At 42.2% G+C, this 17,322-nt stretch overlaps 1 protein-coding gene across 1 annotated transcript in view; it reads left to right on the top strand.

Moving 5' to 3' along the window:
* Window positions 1–3,585, top strand: part of VAT1L (vesicle amine transport 1 like) — a 64,117-nt gene extending 60,532 nt beyond the window's left edge. The window contains exon 9 of the mRNA XM_055726956.1: window positions 526–3,585. Coding sequence (XP_055582931.1) covers window positions 526–624 — 99 coding nt within the window. The 3' untranslated portion in view covers window positions 625–3,585. The remainder of the gene's footprint in view (window positions 1–525) is intronic.
* Window positions 3,586–17,322: the final 13,737 nt, after the last annotated feature.

Genomic DNA, 17,322 nt, shown 5'->3' on the forward strand with positions numbered 1-17,322 from the left:
TATGCTCTGAAATTTGCACTGCCATGGGTATATTCTGCCAGTATCTACATATCCACTGCTCTGTAAAGTTTCATTTGCTCTCTGAGTTTTCATGACATTATGCCTCATGTGGGACCTGATCCCATTCATTACCTGGTGTTAACCATAGTGTTACGTGTGCCTGGAAGAACAGATAACAGGAGTTGTAAGTCAGAGGTCTCACACATTCTGTAAACTTCCTACACAGTCGTATTTTCTGTCCGAGAGCTTTAATACCAGTTTGCTCCAAGTGCACAGATCAGAGTCCATTTGTCCTACAAAGCAGCATTCAGTTGTGTAATTCAGCTGTGAGGGGACAGCTTACAATTTTAGCTGGAAGTGGTGTAGTGTCAGCAAAATTTCTGCACAGACAGACTGTGTATTTTCATGTTGCAACCATGTCTTCTTTCATTCTTAAAGCCACTTTATCAAATGAATCAAACTGAAATAAGAACAAATAAAACGATGTGAAAGGTGCTCTGATGTCCTTCATCTTTCATCCTACAGATGGCCAATGACAGCACAGAGACAAGTGAGGCTGGAGAAGAGGAAGAAGACCATGAAGGAGACAATGAGAATAAAGAGCGCATGCCATTCATCCAGTAACAGCCGGAGGTGGAGGAAGCAGAAAGATTGATGGAAGTAGAAGGGAACAAGACTGGGAAATCTATTCTGTGCATCAGTGAACAAATGCTGTAGTACAGTGTGTGTTGTATTTGTCTGCAGTCAGCTGAGCTATGAGCTGTTGATCATTGTTGTTTTGAACTCAGTGCCATTCTCATCCAGTGCAGTATTATGACATTCCTGTGTAACACCCAGTTTCCCTGTAGGAGTCCCATGGATTTTTCTGTTTGGTTTAAAAGCCTTATTAACTTACTGTGTAATTTTAGATGGGCATCTTTCTCATGCAAATTCCAACATTTTGCATAAAGTTATTTGGGGAGGTTGGGCTTTTTTTGCAAGTTGGAAACAGTAACAAAAAAAATTCCCCACTTGCTGTCTGGAAGATTCTAGTAACTGGAGGGAGGATTTTAAGTTTGTGCATTTTCAGTGTTAAAATAGATTTCCTTTTATGAACCACAGATAAAAGTTGCAAAAAAGATGAGTTTTCATTTTCCTCAGCCCTGCTTTATCATTTTATAAGCAAATCCTATCTTCATTTTCAAAAATACCTCGTTTATAATTGTGGAATCTGAAATTATGCAAGAAATCATTAATTGAGAGACTTTGATTCATATTGTATAATCACCTAAGTCATCAGCACCAGTAATTAAACACATCATTCAGAGTGCCAACTGTCATGCTTTCCTGTTAATCTGAGCTGTCACCCCATACGTTGTAGGCAAAGAAGGTGGTCAGTGAACCACTCTTTTTAGACACAGAACTTCAATTGCCTGTAGCAATTAGCAGTTATTGACAGATGAACACCTTCTGCTAAGGACACATTGATTCAGCTGTGTCCAAAATCAAAACCAATTTTAAATTTCATTTTAAAATCATATTGGTAAGGAACTGAATGTGGATGGAATTTGTCGGTGGAGTTTACTGCTCTGGAATCGCTAAAGTATTGATCAGCTATCAAGCTGGAGCTGAACTCCTACAGAAGTTAACCCTGTTAAAAATGAATTTTAGGCATTAATCCCATCAGAAATTATGCACAGGGATAACTTTATCTAGTTGAGTAGTTCTAGCAAAAGCTCTGCTCCGTATGTCCAGTTATGTTTGTAGGATTTAATTTGCAGGATTGAGCATTCAAAGACCAGCTAGTCTTATCTACCTCCCACTAGCGGAAACTATATGAAAACATGACAAAAGTAAATACTTTTTCCTTGTCTTTCACTATTCAAGCAGCAACTACTCAGCTCCTCAGTTGTCTCGTTAAAACAGTTATTTCAAAATGACTGCAGTCACCAACAATAGAAATGCTAAAGGAATGACAAGAGACCTTGTATAATGCCATGTATCTTTGAATTAATATATTTTTTCCAAAATAAAGTATTTTCCCCAGGCATGGCTAGTTGTTCACCTAAATCTCCAAGTATCCTGTTAACAGAAGTTAAAAAGTAATACAGAAAACTGGAGAGGGAAGGCTTCTAGTGCTTTTCTCAGTGTGAAAGAACTTGTGGGTCTGGATGACTTTTATGTGTGGTTTTACAAGATTCTCTCTTGGTTTTTTGTTTGTTGCATCTTGCTGCCTGAGTATTAATGTCCATCTCTTTACACTGTACTCATGAAGTTGCTGTTCTAATACCAGATAATTGTGCAGAATATTCATTCTGAAGGAGTTTCCCTTGGGTTAAACATATTCAGAAATAATGAGAAGTAGTAACTGGAGAAAAATGCCAAAAAAGCTTTTGAAATATTAGTTGAACCAGAACTTTGGTTTTCTCTAGATGTTGATGCATAACTTCAATATAGTTGATTTTCATTTCAAGCTGGACTTGCCTACACTTCCAGTGCCGTATCAGCCCCAAACAGGGACTTTTTCCACAGAAAAAATAAATGTTCAGTGAGTTTTCCATGTATTGGGCTTGCCAATTGGGCTTTTAAGAAAGACCATTAAGTTTTCACGACTCATAAGCTGAAAACGGTAGGAAACATGCCCAGTTTTGTTTTGCAGTTAGTGTAACGATGTTGTCCTGCAGCAAACCTTAACATAACTAGGAATTTTGATTTGACGCCAAAGTGAGCAATATTGCTGGTGACCTTCGAGCTGGCAGTAAAGTGGCATTCTCAAGGCCTTAAATTAGTAGGGCAAGCAGAATAGCAAATCCGTTCTGTTGTAAACCGCAGCATGGTTGGCTCTACAGTTAAATTGCCCTTCAGAACTAATAGATAGGTGATCTTGGTCATGGCCACAGACACCATAGGGACAACAATCAAATGAAATAATGTTGGCTAGTTCTTTCTGGTTTTGTTAGCAAGGCAAAAATACTCTTCATGCTAATTCATACCAATTTTAGGGCCATTTTCTGATCAGCAGAATGTCAGGTAATTGCAGTGAGTACAAAGGAATACTTCTGGATCTACCTAAGTGCAACACAGATGAGTATTGCCATCAGCAAACTAAACTGCTCGGGTTTTTGCTGGTATTAATATGGCATATGTGAAGGTTACTGTTGAAATGAGTGGCAGTTTTTCAGGTGTGTGTTCTGGAAGCAGGATTTGTGCTAGCAGAATTTGGCCTGCAAGCCCTAAGTACCTTTTAGAATACCACAAACAGTAGTATCACGTGTGACTTGGTAGAGGGCATGCTATACAAAATGACAATGCTGGGACTTGTTACTGACCAAGTCTTACTATAGTAGAAATGAAGGTTTGTGCTTACTACTGACAGTGTTGTTGAAACAGCTCTTAAGACAATTGGATAGTTTCTTCAAGTGAAACCAATTATTTCTCAATTTGCCTTAAAAGAACTGTGAAAGCTTCTCTTTAACTTAAGCCTGATTGAAGTGAACTGAGACACTGTTTAATTGTATTTGTTGCTTTAGAGCTTTTGTTATATTGTGCCTACAAAGCAAATTATGTTTACATAAAAATATAAATAAAATATTGAGCATAGCATTATCCTTGGGTTACATGTTTTATTCTAATATTATGATCACATTAGGGAACTGACTTGGAATTGGTTAAAAGGAAAATGTGAAGTCTTATTTTCTATTTTGGTCACTGAGGAGTATACAGATATTTTTTTTTAATTACAGAGTACATTGAGGTTGTTAAAGTGGCCAAATGTGCTATTGTACAGAACATTAAAAATTTAGATGTAAAATGTTGAATGTTACAGTCTAAGAAATTCAAGACATTATATAAGCAGCATTCACGACGCGTTCAGGGAAGCATATTTTGATACAGATAGAAACTAGTTTCCAGAATTTTAGCACTCTGATTGCACTGGGAGATGAATGGACACACGTTAGTTATCCTCAGAGAGACAGTTCCTTTCAGAAATGAAGATACTCTGAGGGAATAATCTTAAAATAGGATCCAAACTAGCCACCAGCAAATGAGCTGGCAGAAAGCAGGAGGACATGGTTACATCTAAAATCCCACTCTGCCTGGGTCTTGGTCTCAACCGCGGGCTGCAAGGAGGCTTACACCTTTTCTTTCAAAGAATGGATTACAGTTACCAAATCTTACAGGTCATCTCAAGCCTGTACTTGAATACATGGCTTTAAAGGTCTTCCTGCATGAAAAGAAGAAATGGTTCAATGAACTTCAGTTTAATATCTAAACAAAGAGGAAATGTTAGCTTGGGTTCATCCCAGTCGTGCAGGACGTTCTAAAGCCTGTAATGTCCCTGAAAAATCTCACTTCAGTAGTTACTGCATCTGCTTTGTAATCTAAAAGCTCATATGAACACTGGATGATTGTGAAGAGGAGCAGAGTAAATTTCTGCCCTCTGGTTTGAAGTCGTAATAAGCAAATAATGGATCAGTGCATCCCTAATCATAGGGTCAGGATGAGGCTGAAAGCAAACAGTCATAGGCTTTTGCAAAGTCTCAGTGATTACTAATAAAGCTCTGCCTTTTGCCAGCTTTCCCACTGGGCCATCTATACTCGACTGTCACACAATCTAACACACAGATGCTGCTACCAGGCAAGTGGGGATGCAGCAGGCTGCCTTTGTGTGGCATCTGGCCAGATAAAATGCAAAAATCATCCTAGGATGCTGAATATCCCTAGGTCTCACCTCATCCTCCATTTTGTGCTTCCCCTCTCATTTTCTGTGAGCTTAGTGATTAATTCTGGTTGGTTTCTGTCAGAGAAGATTCTTCTAGTATAGCTGTGATTATCAGCACACAGCGCACGTAAAACCTCCAGCTCCTAGAGAATCATGCAGGAGTTTCTCCCCCCGGCAGCACCTAAGTCCCTTGGTGTGAGCTAGTGTTTTGTTTGACTACAGAAAGAGCCAAAACAATCAAAACACCATAATTGCTATCTGCATCAAGACACCTTTTCTCCAAGTAATTTGTAACATCTAGGCAAACATCCTAACGTTGTCCTTTGAGAGAATAGCTTGGAGTGTAAATGCAAATGTCACTTTATCTCCTCAGTCTGAGCTGTGTGCTGATTGACTGTGCTCAGCTGATCCTAAGCAAGCTGTTCCTTTCATGTTTACCTGGCCTGTCTCTGTCAGCTACCACTGCGGGCAAACGGTGTGGTTTTCTGAACATTGCCTTCGTCTTTGCTATCGGTAGCAATGCTGCATTGGGCACCTCACCACCAGCATGCTGTGGAGAAACTGGTAGGTGGCGTGAGAACAGTGTAGATGATGAAGAGTTAGAGAATGAATGCATGAAAATAAATGAATCATGTATGTCTTTGCCCAAGAGTAACAAGTGAGTCGAATCTGCAGCATGTTATCTGTTTATTTATTTGCATGCTTGAAAGGGAGTTTGTGAGGTGGTTTGTTACAGATGTGGGGTTTAGTCACCACCCAGACTGTTGCACTCCTGTGTGGCAGCCTCCAAGGCTTTCTGGTCTGTGCTCTGTTCTCTACTTTGCTGGAAACCTGACTCACTTCAGGGAAAGGCCTCCGTCTCGCTCCCATCTCTTGTCTGTGAAGCTGTGGGAGGTGAGCGGGGCAGCTGCACCATGGCTTCCTACCCCAGCCAGCCTGGTCTCTGCAAAGCCAAGCCAGGGAAAGTCCAATAGATGCAGCTTGTTACTGTGTAAAGGGGTGCCTGACACTGGCACTGCTGTTGCTGAAGTCAGTATCCCCCTTGGAACTACTTTAGCAGCCCCCCCCCCCCCCCCCCCCGCCACCTCTCACCGGGTTTGACATGGGGGTCCCAGCCTTTCTCTGCAGGGTTCCTAGAGTCCCTGCAATACTCAACTATCATTGTTGTTCTGTGGTAGCACTTCAGGAAAATTCATTTTTTACCTCCTGAAAAACACTGGATCCTGTCCACTTTCATCCCCCACACAGACTGCCTTACAAACTCCCAGTGGATTTAGCACGCGTAGATTAACCCTTCACATGTGGAAACTTTCTTCTCATATATGGGAAGCACAGGCATTTTGGGCAAGATGAAAAAAAAGGCCAGGAACCAGCATTGACCGCCCTTATAGTGACTGCTCTGTCTCTTAAAAATTCATACACCTGCCATCTTAAAAAACAAGTTCTCATTTAGAAAGGAACAGTCTTCACAGTTGTTGATAAAAGCTTTAAAACTGACTGAACTAAAACTTAATCTAAACAGGCAAAGAAAGACTCTTGGATCTCTTAGCTTCTGAACCCTCCTGAAGTTTAATGTTTGGTACTGACACCACTAGACAAAGCTGCAAACTGGGCAGCCAGGGATTAAATGGGTGGGCTGAGAGATGCCACTGCCACTTGGCTTAGGGAGGGCAGCTGCCAGCTATAGAAAGGGAAAGAGGGTTGTGGTTTGGGTTGATGGGGTCTGTCACTGAGGGAGGGCTGCAGGGCTGGGGGCCTGCTTGTTTTCCTTTTGAGAGTAGGAGGGCTTTGATCTGTCTGGAAGAGCTTTTTTTTTTTTCCTTTTTTTCCCCCCTACCTTGCTTGCTTAGTGACCATCCTGAGGCGCTACAATTAGCTCAAAAGAATGGGGAAAAGTAGTGAAGAAGAAACTTCTGTGCATTCTGAGGGCTTGGGGAATAGGAAATGAGCACTTTTGTGGGGGCAGGAGCATTCGTGCCACCCATGCCCATTGCTCCTGCAAGCTGCTGTGCCCGCCAGGCACAGGGGCTCTCTGCCCACCCCAGGTCCAAGGCCCAGCTGCCATCAATCGGCCTCCTGCTACCTGCAGCCCAGCTGGAAGCGGCTCTGCCTCTGCAACTGCCAGCACTGGAAATGTGCTACGGTCTGCCAGACATTAGCTGTGTCCCTGCCAAACATTGTTTTCCTGATAAGCTGCAGGTTCCAGTACAAATCATTTTATGCTCTTCTGCTGGGTAATCTCTGTAAGTACATTTCCCATGTAGAGAGATGTGTTCCACTATATAGCACAGCAGTAAATGATGCAGCATCTTAGCTGCCCTAGAACGGAGTGAGACAGCAGATATACTAGATGCATTATTTATGATAACGATTGCTGTACTTTCCCCGAAATGGCTAGCCCTTGGGCTGGCCAGGTGATAAGCTAACAACGAAACAATATTTGTAAACGCTAGTGGGTGAAGTTAGCTGTATGGTGACTGGGGTGTTTTCTGGTGATAAAGGCACTGTGTGGCCTGGAGGACGTGTCACATGAGTGATGTTTTCCAGAGGCTTCTAGGAGAAAACATTTGTTTTGTTGCTAACACAGAAGAGAGATGATGACAAGTGGGTTTCTTTTCTAAGTCAGTTTGCCTTGGCAGATTTTCTTTACTGCTGTTTTTTCCTTCTAGTGTCTGCATTTTACATTAGGAATATTTTCCCATTGGGGAAAAAAAAAAAAGAAAAAAAGGAACCACATCTCCTGTGACCCACTAAGTATCTCATTGGTTGTATAAATGCACCCTTTTGAGTTCCTGGACCATTTGTATTTTAGTCAGAAAAAATGAAATTAGGTGACTTGTCCATAATGCCATAAAATACTGCCATTTGGTTTAAGGACTTACGGTTCTCTATCATTTAATTCTTCACTTACTGAAGGAATCCTGACTAAACTTAGCTGAGCTGGAAGTTTTGCCTCCGTGGCTGAAAGCTGTGTCTCAAATCATACCTGCTCCAAAGCAAAGGAGATGCACAAAACCTTTTGCTGAATGTCCTCAGCCAAGACCCTGTCAGCAAAGCCCCATAGAAATATATACAATTGAGAGATGACAGTCTCCATTTTCCTTGCTTTCTAATCAAATATGGTAGTTCAGAGCCTGAACCAACACTTGAATGTGGCCATTATAAGCATTTTCTACTATTTTCTTGTTCATCCTCTCCACGCATATTTGAGTAGTTGCCACTGGCAGGGCATCACAGGGAAGGAAGCAGCCTGGATCCCTAAACACAACCTTTTCCAACAAGCGATGCCTGGATTCACATGAGAATGCAGATCCAGCCACTCTGGCTCATCCTCACCTCATGGGTGGAAATGGGATTTCTTCACCCAAGGATCAGATGGGAGATGGTATTGCATACTGGGCTGTAAAAATGAGTGCCATAACGATGTCTGATTGTCAAGTGATGTTGGACCCATACATCAGAGGTGTGTTTATGCAGCGTGTCACAGAAGAGAGGCAGTACTTCAGAAGCTCAGCGTAGGCATGTCACAGCAGATTTACAGAAGGAATTGTCTTTAATGTCTCACTTGAATGATCAGTCCACAACCACTCACCTAAATATATCAGATGCCATTAGCTGTGCTGTGTGACACTTGCTCTAACCAATTCTCACAGTTCACATACTAAATATTAGTCTCATTTCAATATTGTTTTTCTTGAAGCACATTCCCTGGCATTGTAGCTTAATTTAATAAAGCATACATAATATGATTCATGGGAAGTTTTGATCTGTATTTTGTTCAACATGTAAGTGATGTATAAAGTTATTACACAGTGTTCTGTTTGCTAATCATCAAGCGAAACAGGGTAATAAAAGGATAATTGTTGCAAGCTTCCTTCCTTATTCCCATTAAGATGGTAAACTCAACTCAAATTGGAATCTCACAGGAGTTCTACCACTGGCTATGATAGGGACAGCATCAAGTTGATTGGTCCTCTAAATGAACCTAATTGCTGCAGTATTAAAAATTCAGGGAGTAATATTTATTTCCAAGTTGTAACTTGGTGGGGAAAAAACACAAGATTTTTTTTTTAATCCTTACTCAGTTCTCCCTATTAAAATATACATTGCCAAACCCAATTATCTTTCTTGAGGATGCAGTATTGGTTTATACTGGTTTTATGGAGCCGCTGGAGCAAGTAAATGGAGTACAAAATGAAAAATCCTTGCACAGGGAATACAGCTGCTCCTCTGCATTTGCAGCTGTGCTGCTTCTGGCACTCCAGGGCACTCGCTGCCCTCCACTCTACCAGAGGCAGCATGCAAACTTTGGCCAAGCTCCTGCATCAAGTGCCAGGCTGTGTAAGAATCCTGGATATGCAAAACCAAGCACTTGCCTTACAGATCCTGCATGAGAGATGAATTTGGCTAGCCTTTCTTTAGAACAGCTGTTTTGGTTCCTGGTCACATTAGATCTCCTGCAAAGGGGCTGCCTTGATAGAGACCACTCACGGCTTGCAACCTGGGGAGCATCTATATCAAGTAGCAGCGTGGAGCCTCAAGTTCCGTGAACTAATGGAGACCCAAGCTGTTAAGTCTACGCAGAAGCATGATGCACTGCGCAAACCTGCAAGTTCATACTTGGGAGCAGTCTTGCCACCCCAGATGGCTGGACTGGGTCAGATCTAGTGCTGCAGAAATATTACTGACTCACTGGTACATGTCCAGCTTTGGTGACCTGGCATATTCTTCTTATGGGAACATGGTCCTGGACTGTTCTGCCATTATTTATCAGAGAAGGAGTAAAGGCTGTTGGCCTCCTGCAGGCAAAACTCTGATGCCTTTAGGGAGAATGTAACTCACAGGAACTTCCCCATTGCTGTGGGCTGAGAGTCTTCCACCAACACACAAGTCTGTTGAGCAAGGGACAGCACAGGGCTTGATAAAGCTAGAAAAAAACAGCTGTCTGCACTGTTTGCCCAGCACATTTGAGAGGGGAGGAACCACGGCACATGGCTGCAAGCTCAGCCTGCACTTGCCAGCACTGCTGCCGCTGTGTACCACTGCCAGTGCTGCAAGGGGAGAAGCACAGGGCAAGGAGCAAGGTAAAAAGCATAAGACTCAGCGGGTCCACTTGGATGCAAGCCTCCATGTCAGCAGGGATCCTGTCAGCAGGCCCTGCAAGGAGGCGGGGATGAGAACTGCAGAGAAGATTTATCCCGTGGCTGGAGGGGCACCGAACATGACACAGGCACTGAGTGTCAAATCCAGTCAAACCTAACCTGTTTGCTCTCCCACTGCAATGAAGTGGTATCAAACACATGTGATCCTGAGATTCAAAGATCTTTAGAAGATTAATAAGCCAATTTAATCTGTCAGATGTCCATGTAACTTGTGAAATCATGTCACCTTGTTATATGAAACTGCTTTAATCCGGGCAGAGCCCATAGCATTATTTTAGGGAAGAATATTGACAAAGCCAGAACAAACAATCTCCCATTCCTTTTGAAACTCCAATTGTACCAGCATGCTTGACCTGATGTCTGTGTGTCTGCAGTTGCTCCTCCTACAGTAATGAAGCATCTAGAAAATGAGTAATCAGACTGAACATGATCCTCTGCTGGGTAACACTGGTGTAAAGCCACATAACAAAGTAGATTTACCCTGAGTATTAAGCAGACAGAGGAGAGACTGATCTTTTCCTTTGATGGATAAGCAATATGAAATCAGAGCTCTCCTAATCATTCCTAGGGCACTTAAGACATCTGCTGGAAATGAGAATAAATTGCAGTGAGAATGTACATGACAGAAAGAATAATGAAGTAACAATAACATTCTGTTAAGTTTATGTTTACACAATGTCTAAATTACTTGGCAAATGCCAGAATATTTTCCATTTGAGAGTATTATTTGAAAATATTTGAATAAATACCCTGTTTATTCCTGCTGTTCTAGTTGCCACTGAGGAATCAAATTTCAGTTTCAAAAAGCTTCATGTGTGAATGAAGACATTGAACTCCTTTCTTCTCTGATATGTAAGGTCACGTAACAGACATACATGCACAACATGTAGCATCATGTGCTGGGACTGAAGTTACAGGACAGGTTTCAGGCCTTGGGTGGATGTAAGCATCAGCTGTCTTTGCGGCTGGACACAGGGGTCACACATATCTCTCTTTCCCTCTTTACTTACAATTTTTTTTAAAAAATGCCTTGCTTACGAACCATGTTGTGACTCCAAGTCCTTTTTAAAGAACTTCCCAGAACACTGTATATTTTGTTGGGGTGTGTGGCCCTGCCAGTGCACATCCTCAGCTGCTTAACCCCACACTATAAGCCCACAACTCAGGTTCTCTGGCTGCACCTCGCTTGTGGGGTCATGATGCAGTGAGAGGATGCTGCACTGGGCTGGAAACACACAGAAGACGGACAATGATCCAGGAGCACAACATGAGGTTCAAACACAGCCCAAGCAGTGCACAGACAGATACGTGTTTTAATGCATCCCCCAACTCTACCAAAGGAATCTCGTTTTTTAGGAAGAAAAGAAGATGAGGACAAGTGGGGATTTGTATCCCCCTTTTCATGACCAGCAACAGCTTTAACTAGGTACAATATGAAAATGTGAATTCCTTCAGTTCTGGAGGATGCTATGTCCAGACCCATAATACCTGCTTCTGAAATCTCCCTAAAATGCAGATGAGTCCACCCTCTCAGGTACAACTACAGCTACCTTCTTGCTGATTTCTTCAGCTTCTAATTTAAAAACTGGGGTTCTCCCAAACATGTAGTGCAGGAGTTGAAATGCCCTGCAATTTCTGAAACGGACTAATCCTACTCGTTAAATAAGGCCAGTATCTCAGGCAGGGTCTGTCTGCACTGTAGACAGTACAGCGAGTGCATTTTTATATAGACATTAGCAAGCTGGCTTTATACTAGATAGCTTGAGTGCCATCAGCAAACAAGCTACAGGACATATCAGAAAAGATAGGTAAATATATGTTTAACTAGTCTGCACTGGAGGCCATGCTAGTCTGGCTACAATCATGACGTGTACTAAGATTTCGAATCCTTAAGGACAGCAGATAACAGGAAAGGTGGATGCTGTGCTACCTTGTCATGGGTTCTTTCTGCCCAAGCTAGACTTCAACAGGGAAAAGCAACCAAGGTCTCCAAAAATCCCTGAAAGATTTCTTCTTTGCAATTAGGAAAATTTTAGGTACAGCGTTTGAAACAACACCTAATACCATAACAGCATATAACTCATCAGTGTACCATCAAAATATAGCCTTAAGGGTAGGAGAGGGGAAGATGGGAGGGGATGTTAATATTGACCTTTCACAAGAGGGCAGCATCCCAGAAATGTTATTTCTCAATAGACGTATTGGGCTGTTAGTGAAAATTGCACTGACAGGTTATTTTTCCTTTTCCACTCCCAGCACCCTTGTGTGAGCATCTCCCAGGAGGCGATGTGTGGTTTGCATGTTCATCCCATGGTGGGAGCAAGGACACGCATGGTGTGAGGTGGTAGGCTTGTTGCGGGATCTGTCTCTGCCCCGAGCTGCCCCTTTCCCAGCCCCCATCAAGGCAGGGCCACTTCTCTGGTCTCATTGCTGGAGTTTGCCTGCAGAGACAAGCGGACATCTCCCAAGCATTTACATTTAGGTACTATTTTTCCTTCCTGACTAGGCAGCTAAAAACCTTCTTTTACATTTTAAAGAACACTGTTTTATTTGGACTACATCACATGTTTTCCAACCCTGGGGCTTGGTGCATGAGCTGATTATGCCTGTGCATGGGGGTAGTGCTGCTTCTAAGACGGTAAAGCAGGGTCAGCTGTTTGCAGATCTTGTGACAGCCTTGAACGGCGGAGCAGTGTTTTGGCTTCTTTCCCCAAGCCAGGCTGGCAGCCCCCAGCTAAAGCACCTCCTTGTCCATTGGCAGCCACACCGGCTGGGTGGCAGCAGCAGCACTGGGAGTGTCTCTGAGAGTACCTCTATAGAAGGGCCATGGCACAGGGGTTGGGGACCTCAAAGGCCGTATGGGCACACACGAGGTGGGAACTGGAGTTTCTGGGTTGGCAAAGTGGAAGGTCTCAGCTCTTGAGCAGAACCTTCAAGTACTCAGTGAAGTGCAGCCACCAAAGGGAGACATGATCACACTCCCGAGAAGGTCTGGTTTTCCATCTCATATAGGAAAACCCTACAAACAACTACACAAGCCAAAATGTGATCCTCCCTCTGACCAGCCCCGCTGGCAGTATGCAAAGCTGCACTGTTGGTAACCTGCTATGAACCTCTGAATGTGCAATTCAGACTGTCTGGAGAGCTTCACAGTGCCTAGATCATTGTCCAAATCATTTTGTCTGGCATATGTAAGGATGAGCAAACCTATTAAGATCATGTTAATGTGAAGAGACTGTGATGATCAAAAATAAAATATTTAAAGGGAGAAATTAAATGCTCAGGATGTTTTCAGATCATTTCCAGGAAGAAAAAAAGGCAGCACACATTACAGGAGAAAAATTAGCACAACAGGTAATTTCTGTTTACAAAAGAGAAAGAGAGACACATTCTCACATACATCCCGAGGGCTAAACAAGCTGAGCTGCTGCCAATAATTCCCAACATGGAAATATTGCCAAGACCACAGGAACAGCATTTTAAAAGGACCCCATTCAACTCCTCTATTTGCACCTGGACTGCAAAGAAACTGCTTTAAATTTTCTCCTAAAGTCCCTTATCTTTAGAGATGATGCAGTCAGCTGATCTGTAAAAAGTCTGTTTTGAGGGGGATTATGGTTAGCTCTCATTGCACATTTCACATAGGCATACAAACATTTTTCTCTAAATAAGTATTTATTTGGGGTGCTTCCTGCCTAAAGAAACAGACAACAACAGTCTGCAAAACACTCAGCACCTACTTATTTTTGCAGCTAAAGGCCTGAAGTAAAAAAGATTTGGCAACTGTGCCATTCATTTGAGCTATCTGAACACTGTGCAGAGTGGCATTGGATAGGTAACCAAAAAAAAAGGATGCAATGGCTTTGCTAACATTGCTTCATGTAGATTTGGTGAATCTCTTCTGAATCTGCCTTTGATAAGCAGTATTTTCTCAGCTTTACAACCTGTAACCTATATTCACTGCCATTACAAGAGAATGAAGGGAGTACAAGTGGGAGTTTGGTCACATAGACAAGATGATATTTGCCTTAAATATGTGTGCTAGATGTAAGACAAGTATTTCTGCTGCCTATTGTGAATTGTTTGCCCACCTGTCTGCTTGCTAAGACTCAGCTGTGAGATGCTTTGTGGCAAAGACCCCAAATAAAAGATACAAAAAGCACTTACTCCAGAAGCTCAAAATACTCCCCTGATTCATCTTTTCAGTACACATACATTATTTACATCTCCAATTTCTTCATTTTTTTGAAGCTTGTATTTACAGCATGGGAAGTGAAAAGCACTAGATCTGTAGGTAATAGCAGTCAGGTCTGGAACTGAAAAATGCCACATCGAGAAGCCTATTTATTGATCAATCCCATTATCGGTACCACAGTGCCAAGGTGAGGCATACATTTGGGATAGCAGCATCACATATTTAAAGAAGACTAAGTGCCCTCATTTCAACACTCAGTGACATTCAGTGCAGGTCCAGCCTGGCTTTGCAATAAACCTGGAATCTCCTTTAATTCTAACAGACAGAGAAGATCACTTGTAGCCAGAAAATTTCTTTCCAAAAGAGCAAATTAGCATGATGGGAAAAAACTTGAACCGATTGCAAAACCCAAAAATATCGTTAATAAGTTTCACAAAACCTTGCATACCAGAAAGCTAGCCCTTCCCTTTTCTAAACCATGGTTCATTTGTACAAATTTCCCCAAAATAACTTTGGTGTTGGGAAGGCAGCCATAATCCTGCCTCGTACCTGGTTGGACTGAGATCAAATCCTTAAGAAAGACTTTGCAAGACTTTTCAAGGCCACGGAAGCCAAGCATACAGTAATTTTCCAGGTACTTCATAATCTGTGACTAGCAGAATTTACAAAATTTGTTACCTTTAATTGAAACAAACTAAAATCAACCAGTGGATCCCATTTACCACCCAAGACAGTTATAAAAATGGATGTATAGGAGGTGATAAGCCTTTTACTAACCTTTGTGTAGCTTACTTTTGTTGGCTATACTGGCTCTTCAGATTGCCTCACTTGAAATTCCTTAGCCTGGCAACAGCTCTGATCAGTTTTCATTTTCTCTTTTTACTCTGAGCAGAAGGGGCAAATAGTTATCCACATGCAAGCTTTTTTCCTAAATCCTACACTGAGCTGATTTTTCCACAACTGAAATGCTGCAAAAAAAGTTTGCTGTGATTTCAGTGGCAGATAGAGCCCATCAGTTTTCCATCTGATCAAACGTGCCACAAAACAATTAGCTGTGAAGCATGGAGGGCACTGTAGATCTCAGTGAAACATAGCCAGCCTACTAGCAATATGTGAGCAGTTCACTTTTAAACAGACTGAAGCATTAATTGTCTTTAAAGGTATTTTTTTGTACAAGTAGGGTGTCTATTTGTAACTCTGCTACCCCAGGAGTTAAGTAAAGGGCATGATTGCCCTACATAGCATCTTACTCCACACAACAGGAAATGGTTTCTGCAGCCAGACCTGTTTCAGGATCCCAGTCCTCATCTCACACCCATTTCTCATACTCTGTGCCCAATTGAATGTTCTTTCCACAAATCCAGTGATGGCTGAGGATGGAGAGGAAAAACAGCTGTATGAAGAGGTTTTCTGAGCCAGTTTACAGGAGAATATAAAGGTAGAACTGTCTCAGAGGGAAACAGTCTTTTTACCTTGAAGAGCCTCTGTGGAGAAACTGAAATAAACCTTGTACCAATGGCTCTGAATGGTGCACTTGTCTGAAAGCAAAGCGAACGAGGCGGGGAGATGGGAGCCAAAAAGCCAGATGTCTGCACAGTACAGCAGCTATGTTTTTTGCAGGATGGTTGTTATCAAACAAGGCACTTCAAGAGTGCTTTGAATTGAATTAAGCACTTCAAGAGAAACCATGATTTTGTCTGTATGCAGAAGTTTTACTATACTGGTGTAAATAAAAAAGCGCAATCCTATCCTAGTCTGGATGCAGCTATAAAACTGTGAGACTCTTTTTATTTGAATAGCACATTCTGCTATGGGAAAAGGAATAGTTTTTCCCAGGAGAAAATAATTCTTTACATATATAACTGTGTTCACTCTCTATGCTGTATGTTACTATAACTATGCCAGTAAAAGAAAAATTGTAACTCTAAGTGACATTGTAATGCTGGTTTCAAGACCACGCACAGACCAGGTACTCACTTCAGTGATGCTCTAGACCTTCTATATGGTTCCATTTCCTGCTTCCCCACAGTAGCACTGGGAGTTTACATCTTCTCAGCAACATATTTTGACTTTTCTCTGACTCTCCTGCCCACACACTATATACAAGAATTTAAACTTGTTTCCTCATTTGCTATAGATTAGTCATAAGTGTGAAACCTATTTCTTAGGTACTCTAGACAAATTCTAGACAAACAAACCCCTATACCCTTGTGGCCTATCACAGCAGCTGCAAGGACAACTTTGTGACTCAGGTTCTAGGAGTGAAGTCCAGCCGAGCTATTTGCAGACTGGTGAAATGGTCAGAGAGACTACTGAACGAGGGGGGTGAAGCTTTCAAAACAGTTTCAGTCTGTTTTTAAAAGGATGTAACACGACATATGCTAAAAAGCACAGGTTTGTATTCAGGCTCTGGGCCAAGAGCTCTCAGAATACCAAATTGTGTTTTCTCTATACCTCCATTTCTACAGAGTTGCATGCTTGCCTCAGTATAGTACAATTTATTTTTCTGTCAGACTCATTTCACAGAAAGAAAAGAAAGCCTGTGTTAGAAAACTCCATTTCCTAGGAGCAGGAACAAATACATTCTGATACCGAGTCCTTCAACAGGCACACTAAAATGCTTGCTGGCCACAGCTACTGTTCCTGCCTGTCTCAAAGCCTGGGGGATAGCTAAGGTCCAAGTGAAACAGCCCTGGGTGTTTACAGCTCCCTTGTCAAGGTAACCCAAAATTATCACTAGGTTAATATGTCAGGCTACAAGCTGCAGTGGTTCAGGACCAGCTTCATGTGCAATTCCACCAACAACCTCTGAGAATGCACCAAGTGAATAACTGGAGGTAGTTATTGATTCAGCTGTCTGCACTTAATTAGCTCATATTGATGCCCCAGTATCACTGGGATAAAATATGGATCAACCCTGAACTTAGGGCTAGTTCTAAATGACAGATTAAATCTTGAACCAGACCCTTGCCAACCTCCTTGTTTTCTTCTCTGACAGCTCACATTTCAGTTTCTCATGTGCTAGTTGGAATGACAGCCCTTTGCACATTTCACTGTGTACTGAAACACGCAGCTGTGGGAGTGATTTGTTAGACAGTTGTGGATGTGCGTGACTCGAAACAGCCATCTCTGGTGTGCTGTGCTCCGTAACAGCACTAAGGCCTTAGCATTGTCGATCCAGAGGTTTCCCTACACAACGTCACATACGTCAATATTATGAAGCAGGGCGACTGAAGTTTTGTCCTATCAGGGTGCATTTATGA

Source organism: Falco cherrug, chromosome 14, assembly GCF_023634085.1.
Source record: "Falco cherrug isolate bFalChe1 chromosome 14, bFalChe1.pri, whole genome shotgun sequence".
NCBI classification, from domain to species: Eukaryota; Metazoa; Chordata; class Aves; order Falconiformes; family Falconidae; genus Falco; species Falco cherrug.